This window comes from Astyanax mexicanus, chromosome 14, assembly GCF_023375975.1.
Source record: "Astyanax mexicanus isolate ESR-SI-001 chromosome 14, AstMex3_surface, whole genome shotgun sequence".
NCBI classification, from domain to species: domain Eukaryota; kingdom Metazoa; phylum Chordata; class Actinopteri; order Characiformes; family Acestrorhamphidae; genus Astyanax; species Astyanax mexicanus.
This window is the reverse complement of record NC_064421.1, coordinates 15933184-15943312: the sequence shown is the minus strand read 5'-3', so window position 1 is coordinate 15943312 and position 10129 is coordinate 15933184. Positions and strand designations below refer to the sequence as shown.

The 10129-nt window shown below is 33.8% G+C and overlaps 1 protein-coding gene across 3 annotated transcripts; it reads left to right on the top strand.

Annotated features, from left to right (window-relative positions):
* The first annotated feature begins 3383 nt into the window (after positions 1-3383).
* On the top strand, positions 3384-9815 carry spata7 (spermatogenesis associated 7). Of its 3 annotated transcripts, none has more exons than XM_022673068.2 (11): positions 3384-3479; positions 4530-4622; positions 5059-5106; positions 5203-5324; positions 5407-5858; positions 6228-6273; positions 6420-6529; positions 6651-6701; positions 6854-6931; positions 7029-7086; positions 7640-9815. In XM_022673068.2, exons 2-11 carry the CDS (start codon positions 4586-4588, stop codon positions 8177-8179), a joined length of 1542 nt encoding a protein of 513 aa, XP_022528789.1. In that variant the 5' UTR covers positions 3384-3479; positions 4530-4585; the 3' UTR covers positions 8180-9815. The 3 variants fall into 3 exon arrangements, with proteins under 3 accessions (XP_022528789.1, XP_007257492.2, XP_015463401.2); XM_007257430.4 differs by having other exon boundaries at positions 3384-3609; XM_015607915.3 differs by having other exon boundaries at positions 3384-3619.
* The last annotated feature ends 314 nt before the right edge of the window (positions 9816-10129 follow it).

Here is a 10129-nt window from a genome sequence, read left to right as displayed (position 1 = left end):
TAGAATGGCTTTCAGTTAACATCTGTGCTGAACTTGTTAACCCCTAACAGACCATGATTTTCATCAATTGTTTGCCTGACATTACACCACGAAAACTTGAGGATTTCTATTAAAGCAATACATAAAAGCCTTTCATGATTGATAAGGAACATTACTGAAAATCATAAATGTATTAGTAATAGAAAATGTTAAAAAATATATGTAAAAATGCTAATGTCAAAATATAAAGAATAAAATCATAAAATTGGCTCCTACCTGAACTTTCTTTTAAAATCAATATTTCCCTGAATACAAATTAAACAGTTCAGTTGCCCCAGTGTATACTATATGATCCACAGCTTTCCTGTAAACAATCCTGTAGTATTACTAAAGATCTTGTTTCACAAGGGATTGGATTTTGTTATGTGTTTTTCTGGCAGATTAAGTGTTTGCCAGATAGTCTATGTCTATTTTTCACTGAAAATCCTTGGAGAATTGTGTAGAATTTCCTTAGCCTTTGTCTGAGAGACCTGTTATCATAACATACTTTGAATAGACACCTAAATTGTTGGCTTTCAGGTGTAATGCAAAAACAAATGGAATCGGGGTGTGGCTCAATCAAAATGTGTTTAAGTGATTTCAAATTATATAAGTATTGGTTACTAATGACACATTTCAACTGCATAGTATCTATGGTGCTGTATAACATCGCTATTGTGTTTTTCACTTTTTGACATAAAGTGAATCTATCAGTTGAAATGTTCCAAAATTACTTGAAAAATTACTTGAAAAAAAAACTATTTTTACACTGACTATGTCCTTTGAAAGTTTTTTTTTTCTTCACCTGTAAAAATACTATTTTGGAAACACAAGGTCTTTTGTCTGACAGTGACTCAATGTCTCATGTCTTAAAATATTTACATACTGCTACTGATCTGTAAGATGTGTGTACTCTGTAGTAAACTTTGGTCATTTCAAATTAGCTTTATAATAATAGGAATCTCTCAGTGTATACAGTATATAAAAATCATGTGGTATTAAATTATATACATTGCATATATTTTTGTAATATACATATGCACATGTGTAATCTTTAAAAAATTCATAATGAGCTCTTCCTAAATTTCAGTTTGCGTTCTTAAAGTAGACTTAAAGTGTGTATTTTTAGATCAGCAGGGAAACGGAGTGCATAAATGGGTTAGTATGTGAGGATTTTTTGCCTTAGTTTCGCGGGCCTGGATAGGAAACATCCTGCGACCCCCACCATCGCAATTAATAATGAATGAAATTGTGACATGCCCTTCTTAAGACTTTGCATCTATTAATAATGATAAAGCTGTTCAGAAAGACTTAATGACCACGTGTCACTCTGCATATTAAATATTTAGACTGTTGAGTTAACACATCCTGGGCATCCCTGCATGCCTCTCTGTCTTCATTACAAATTAAAAAGAGAAAGTGTGGGCATAATACATGATTTGGCAGCAGTAACCCCTTTCTCCAACTTCATCACCGTTACTGCATTACAAGCTTTCAGCTGCAAACCATATTACATAACTTTTTTCACCTCACTGAAATATATAATCCAGCACCTCCACTGTACTGCAATAATAAACATAGAGCTTGTAAGAAATAAAATAGGACACTGGAGTAGCTGTACATGAGCCTAAGGTCATCAAGTGCCAGCCAAAGGGGTATAAAGGCCACTGAATTAAGCTATGGAACAGTTTCTCATATGAACTTATGAATTCAGACTTTCACTACAAACCGTTTAGTACTTGCTCTTTTTGAAATACAACAGGTTACTCTTAGTTGCATAAGCGTTTTTTTTTTCTTTGTCCATTATCTGCATAACCACAAAAAAAAATACACAGAAAAACAGTGAATCAAGAAAAACCCTCAGACTGACCTAAACCTATAAATTAGGGGGAGTGTCACAGTGCTGTTTACACAGCATGAATATTTATGATTCATAGGGGCGAAAATCCTGTTGTTCCCCTCCTGAATAAAACTAAAACAGCCGGAAACAGGAGCACTAGAACACTTTTTAACAAAAAACGGCTAACAGGGCATTCATTTATACAAGAGACTACCAAAAAATGTATTTAAACATTTGAAATAAGACCTTTAATAAAGTGAGTCAAATGTCAAAATAGAGACCAAAAAAATTAAATCTACATTTTTTTCAGTTTTTTACTTTTCAACACAATAAGTTGAATCTGGTAGTTGTTTTTTAAATTTTAGTCATGATGACAATCTTTTTATATATATTTTTTATTTTAATTGAAAGTATGTAAGCAGCGTGTAGTTTTTCATTTCATTAGAAACATGTGAGCAAGTCTCTACTACGTTTTGGACTTCTTGGATATTATTACTGTAATACACACACTCAAAAAATCTAAATCTCTAAATTTTTTGGCTGTTGATCTTTACATTGTTGTAAAATTCCATGATGAATGGACCAAGTGAAGTGCTAAGTATTTAAAATAAAATATTTTTAGTGATTATATTTACGTTTACGTTTTTGTTTACAGCATTTAGCTGACAATCCAGAGTAATTTACAAGGGTGTTTCTTTTACAGAGGTGGGCCAAGTAGTGTTAGGAGTCTTGCCCCAGGACTCTTATTGGTGTAGCACAGCATAGTCACCCAGACCTGGAACTGACCCTTCATGGTAGCTCACTGGCAGGCGGTGGTGTTATTCATTGCATCACACCAACCACTGTTATATGTTCTTTTTTACTATGACCTGTTTTTTTTTTTTTTTTTTTTCATAAACATGTTGTATTACTCTCCACTGAAGTAAAGAAAACTCCTGAGTTAAAATAAAGGTTGAGTAATTGATGGATGGATGGATTGATTAATTAATTCATTCATTCATTGAGTGCCTAAAATTAAAATAATTAAAATAAAATATGTTTTAGTGATGATATCGTTTTATGATTTTCTGTTCATTTTTATTTGTTCATTACCTTATTTAATTTTATTATGACTTGTTTATTACCTTAATTCATAAACATGTTGTATTATTATCTACTGAAATTAAGAAATCACTGAGTAACTAAGGAACTAAGAAAGTAAGAAACTCCCAAGTTAAAAAAAAGGTTGACTGATTGATTAAGCAGTGCTCTAAAAGTTAAATAATTTAAATATATGTTTAATATATAATATAATAATATAAATGTATGTTTAAATATGTTTTAGTGATCATATGTTTTATTTTTTTTTTCAATATGAGTTGTTTATGAGCTTATTATTTCATTAACACGTTGTATTACAGTCCACTAAAGTAACAACATAACGGAATTAATAAAATGTGGGTGGAGCTGGGCTGATTTGATGAATTATTCATGAGCGCGTAGACTTTACGTGCCTTCGTAAAACGCTACGCGTGACGTACGGACGGACTCCTAGCAACCATCATGGCGCCGGGGAAGCAGTTAGCGGTTCGCTGAGGGGGAGGAGGGAGTGATTGGTGTTTTATTAGTGTTTAATTCAGAGGTTTGTGATGGTTTTACTTGGTGAGAGCTGTGATGAATGTACCTGCAGTGAGGGACAGTGCTTAGTGCGCGCTGTGCTGTTCTGAGTATGGGATACTGGGCTGAATATCGAGTCATGGATGCGAAGCGAGGTAACTAACGGTAAAGAGCTGAATAAGCAGTCTGGCTAAGCGCTAACCGGCTAGCAGCTTTTATATTTAACTCCGCTTCTCCAATAAAACAGCGGTTATTTACGAGTAAGGCGTACAGATATCACATGAAATAAATAAGTTATTTATATCCGTTATAAAGCATTCGATATAGCAAGTCTGTAAAGTAAGAAGATAACTAGTAAGATAAAAAAACAAATACGTTTTTAAATAAATACTCAATAACAACGTTAACCTAAATAAGATAATTGGTAGGTTATATGCTAACATTTTAGAGAGAATGGTTAAATTATAAATATGTTATATATAGCTAACCGCTAGCTTTTATATTTAATTCTCCCCATTAATAGTGTTTATTTTCAAATAAGGCGTACAGATATCACATGAAATAAATATTAAGTTAATATGTCCGTTATAAAGCATTAGATATAGTCTGTAAAGTAAAAAAAATAACTTGTAAGATAGAAACATATTATTTTTTTTTTCTTTTTTTAAACTATGAACTCTTAAAACTTTATGAATATGAACTTGTTTTCTTTGCATTATTTGAGGTCTAAAAGCTCTGCATCTTTTTGTTATGTCAGCCATTTCTCATTTTCTGTAAATAAATGCTTCATTGACATTATTTCTATTTGGAATTTAGGAGAAATGTTGTCCGTAGTTTATAGAATAAAACAACAATGTTTATTTTACTCAAACATATACCTATAAATAGCAAAATTTGAAAAACTAATTCAGAAACTGCAGTGGTCTCTTAATTTTTTCCCAATCTGTATATGGATGACAGGTAACTTACTGTAAATCAGATGGTTGGCTAGCGCATTTATTTTCATTTTATGAGTTTGATTAAAAATACTTTAATATTATATTTCTGAGCTTATTGTATTGTTCTTCTTTTGCAGCATTCTATCATGGCTCGACTGGAAGTCTAACAAATCAGCACATTGTTAAAGACCACATGCTGTCCCATTACAAAAAGATATACTCAGCAAAAGGTAAGATGTCAGCCGGATAAACACAAAGTTCTACTAGGCTGAGTGATATAACTACCAAACACATATCTCAATATGCATAAGAGAAATGGACATATATGATAACATATAAAGAAAACAAAGTATAATATGTTTTTAATAGGAAACGTAAGACAGTGTTACACTTGATGTATTTTACTGATTCAGCAAACTGCATTGGATTGTGTTGTTTGAGATGGGATAGTAAATGTGATAATACAATATGGTCATTTCTATATCTTGTATAAAGAGTTTTTAAATATATCAATACTTTCTTTGAATAGTCCTACATTACTGTAATTATTGTCACTAATAAGAATAATTTCAGTGTTTTTCCATGTTACTCAACAAAATATTCCTTTCCTTTCATGACTCCTGCATATCCCTAATTCTTTTGCGTATTTTATTTTTTTATATATAGCTGTAGTGGATTGTGCAGTACCTACAAGTATGTGTCGTAATGTAAAATGTAAGTACAAACCTGTTTTTGCTCCTTTTCATTAAAGCAGTAATATATAGAAATTAAATTCCTCATTATAACCTTCACTTTTGCTTATCTACACAGACCTAGATCAAAAGCGGCGTGAGCAGCTAAAACAGGATGGATCAGAACGGGCCCAGTCAGCAAGGTCCTTTTCACAGAGGAGCATCCGGTTGAATACTGTGACCCCATGCTCATCCAAACATGTAAGATAATTTCCTCACATGTTCAAATATTCACTTACCTGTGATGACTGAAGACTAAAGCTGCTTCTCCTTTCCTGTGCAGACAAGACCTTCGGTTCGAGGTGCAGAGGGTGCCCATTTCGACCAAGGGGACTCTGTCTTATCCTCACCTAGATTCAATACCTCATTTCATTTCAAGCAAATTGCATATGCATCCAAAATGACCACAAACTCTCAGAACTATCGACCTGCATCGGAGTTAAGTTACAGGAGCCCAAATTCTCATTGGCACCACTTCACACCTTCATGTACCACATCAACTAGTCAGAAGAAGTTTAAAAGCTTCCAAGATCCTACACAGAAAACCTACAGTGGTGATGTAATGCACAAACATGCTCACTACTTTACTGAGGAAAAGCCATTTACTCCGAGAACACTGAAATCAGATTGCAAATCCACACTCTCTACCTATCGGTATTACACACCTGGCAGAGGAAAAGAAGCAGAGGCGAAAAGCACATCTAAATTTCGTCGACAAGAGACTTACCATGGAAGGTATGGGATTATTTTCCTTAAATCGTTATTCAGGAAATCAAAAAGTAGTAGCTCTTACCCAGAACAATATACAGAAGTCCTTTTTTGTCCACTTCTTATATCCCTAACTAGTATGAATAAACATGATTCCAAATATCCAACTTGTGGCTTAGTCACGTTCTAATAAAAAAATCAGTGTAATGATACCTAGGTGAGAAATCAAAGTAAATCGTTTAAGTGCAACCACAAACCATTTAGGTTATGTAATACTTAATTTATATAATAATTATTCATTCATATTCAGAGTGTACCTTTTCACATAATCACAAATATCAATATGTATATCAAATATCATAATGTATCATTGTTAGATGTTCTTTATCTCTACAGCACACACAACAAGCAGTGGTCTTCAGCAGGACAGGAGTCACCCCAAGTAAGTTGCTGGATTTGCTGTGTTTTTAATAATGTCCAGTATTGTTTTATTGATGCATTATGTTTGAGCTATTTTTAAACATTACAAAATTTGATTGAAAATGGTACTGCAAACAGTACTGAATTTATCTTATTTTATTTAAACAGCCATACAGCCCTGAACATGAATGGTCTGATGAAGAGTCAAATGTGTTTGGCAATACTTACAGCACAGCAAATAAGTATAGAGACGGTGGATTTCCTGTTTCCTCTTCAAGGTAAAATGCTCCTTCATTTATTGTCTAATAATATTCTGTGATATAAACTGTGAAAGTTACTTTAAATATTAATTATTTATGATATTTTTAGTTACTTAAAATAGCTGTTTGTTATTTGCAGGGTGTCACCAGAGGGAATGAAGTCCCCAGTAATGAAAAAAGTGACAGCAGTGTAAGAAACTCTCATATCAGTATAAGTTGTATGTAATTCAGGATTGATGTATGGAATAGAGGCATGGCTGTAGGCTATATTTAATGACTATTGTTTTGTTAACCTTATGTATATGTTGTAGGTTTTTTCAATATGTTTCCATTTTTCTTCAGAGAACAAGAAGTAAAGTATCTGGAGTTTATTACTGATGTAACAGATGATATTTTGGCACGAGGGATCTACTCTGACAGGTTTTTACACTTTCCCGACTCCTTTGAATCCACGTTTGCAGTTAGTCTTGATTATATTTAAAACTGTGGTTCATTAACATTTCAAATGTTGTTACAGGGTTCTGGAGCTTGTTTTTGAACGCCATATTGATATGAATAGACACCGATTAGACAAGGTAGGTATTCTACATGCGAGTTATTTACATCACATGTAAGAAATCAGAATAATAAACCCACAAACATCAGATGATATTGGTGAACGTGTGGCTTGCTCTGTGTTGTTGACGGTATTCTGCATACTCTAGTAGGATTTCTGAAAATCTCTCACTCTGCCAGTTTCACAATTAAATGTGCTCTTGTAATTGTGCTTGTCCAGCTAACACCTTCAAACTAAACTGTTAGGTCTGCCTAATCTGATCTCTCAAAACAAAAACAAAATAAAAACCCAATTTTTACTAGGATTTGTACCCAAATGTTTAAAATGCTGCCACTATTACAAAGCCATCTCAATATCACCACCACACAGTATTACTTAAAAGAACATTTAGTGGAAGGGACAGAAAAGGTCCAGATATGTGTGGACTGAGCCATAATGATGTAAGAGCTCTAATTTCTACAGTAAATAAATAATAATAGTATTTATGTGCATTACTGTTTATCTCATTATGTTAAGAAACGAATGCCCACTGTTTTGTAACATTGTATATCTTCTTTCCTGTTTATTATTAGGACAAAATGCGCCACCTTCTGGATGATTTACGAAATGATCTACAACGTCCCATCGCTGCTCCTGTAATGGTACTTGAAAAGGAAGACAAGGACAGTTTCCTGTTGCCTAGACACAAGTATTCAGGCCTGGAGCAAGAGCTGACATTCATGACTAAAGAAAATGATTCTAGGCCTCTATCTTGCACAGTCTTTGATAAGGACACAGAGATTAATGTTGTATCTCCTTCATTACATTTCACACCAGTAAATGGCAAAGTCTCTGAGAGTGCCACACCTTACGGACAACAAGATGAAGAGGGTCATACAGATCTGCAGTTTGATTACAGGAAAAGCAATGCAGTATCCCCCAGTTTGGAAAACCAGCAAATGAACAAAGAAGAGGAACATCAAAACGATGAGCCGACAGCAGATGATGAGCTTGTGAAAGAGTTTGACGAACTTGGTAGGAACATGACCGACTCCCTAATTGTATCTGAGACACATGGCTCAAAAGTGAACATTGAACAGGACTCAGAGAAACTTAGTGATGATGAATTTTGAACTCTGTATTGGCTTTTAGTTGTCTTTTCAAAGCCAAGGAGTTGTAATGAAGCCATATTTGAGCATTTCAGAGTTTTCTACATATTTTTATGCGATACTGGATTCTAGTTTTAAAGAAAAGTAGAAAATTCAAGGTGACAACACATGATGGGCTGGTGAAAGAGCCTGTTAAATTAGTTAACCAACAGGGGAGATAATTATTTAGCTCATCTTATTTTGTAATTTGTTTTCACTAAATATTTGATAAATATTCGGTAAGGTTGATTTTATTCGGTTTTCCAAACTGTTACACATCTCTTTTATTATTGGACAAAAAAAGAAGGTTGTAAAATGTTCTAGTTCTGTTCTTTACTACTTTTTTTAAAACAAAATTGTGCTTAACGAGTCTTTATGGTTCAACCAATATACTCTAGACCCCTAGAGTGTCATATCTGATATCCTACACTGGTAGCCATGACCAAGTACAGAGTCAAATCCCAAAACAAGTGACTGCACAAATATTACCGGCTAAAAGTGATGTATTAATATAAAAAATTTTGATTTGTCACTGAAATATAGGAAATGGTATTTCTTACACTACTTGAAGTAAGGCCATTGATTCAATGGCATTTTGTTGTCAGTACAAGACGAACCTATTTGTTGTTCTATGGAGATCATTAAGCAGCATTATGTAATAATTGATATTTCCTGCTGCTGGGCTCCTCCTGTGATCGGGATGAGGAATTTGCACTTTAAACACCACTGAAGGACAATCTTTACACATGCATTTCTGGTCAAGCTGAGAGATTTGTTGAAAGTTAAGGAGGTCTGGACTCAGGTGTTAAAGGATTATTACAGGATTTTGCACAAATATGGCTCAGGTTATGCAGTGTTACAGAGTTTTCCCTCAAGTTGCCTGGGCCAGAGTTACTTAGTAGAGTTAGCAGTGTGCTGAGCCTGGAGTGGCAAAACACAGAGGTGCTATTCTCTCCATTACAATCATTGGAGCATCAAGATGACCTTGAGGCTGTTATTTTAAGGTTAAACATATTTTATATGTTTGGATCATTTAATTTGACCTGTGCATTTTTTACTGTGCTTAAAAATGGAAACACATGCTTATTTTTTATTTTGTTTTATATGATATTATGTGGACGGCAGTGATGTACAGCATGTCCAAAAATGATGCTCATATCTCAGACTAAACACACTGCTGTAATATGTTGCACGGTGGTCATGGCCTCCACACAGGTTTTGTTTAGTTGGAGCAGAATCAGCCATCGGCTCTTTGTGTGTTTTTAACGGTAAATTGACTGATTGAATCACATTTGTTGTAGCATCTACATAATGTTTATCATCAAAAGTTTTCACTCTTCTAGTAGAAAAAAGTTTTTTTTCTGAACTTCATTTCTTTGAACTGCAAAAACATAGTTTGTTTTTTAGTTTTGTGAATTGTTTTGATTAAGCAATAATGTATAAGGCAGGATATTTCTTTTAGCTAGATAACTTAAGGCCAAAGGTCTCTCTCTCTTCCCCTTGGGACAACTAAATAGGTTTAAACACATTGCACTTCAATATTTTTTGCATTGTGTTCGAAGTAGGGCTGTGCCATATTGTATTGTATGCAATAACACCAGCCAATAAAAATTAATTCTGATTTTGTAGCAGTAGTGTATCATTTTTTTATTCTTCATCAATCGCCGTCCTGCCTGGAGAGAAATCAGAACAGCACTGCAACAGAGTTCCTGTTGCTGTCCCTCACTGTATGAGTGTTTTTATCCAAGTAAAATAAAAAGTAATTATAGCCCTTTTAAATATATTACCACTGTAGCTTAAAAAATCATTTTAATGCACACTGAACTGAATGTATTTGTTGTAACTGGAAAAAGAAGGGAATTGTGGCAGATTTTAATACTGTAATGCCTCTAATGTCTTCAATAATAACATTATAAATTGATATTAAATGTGTAT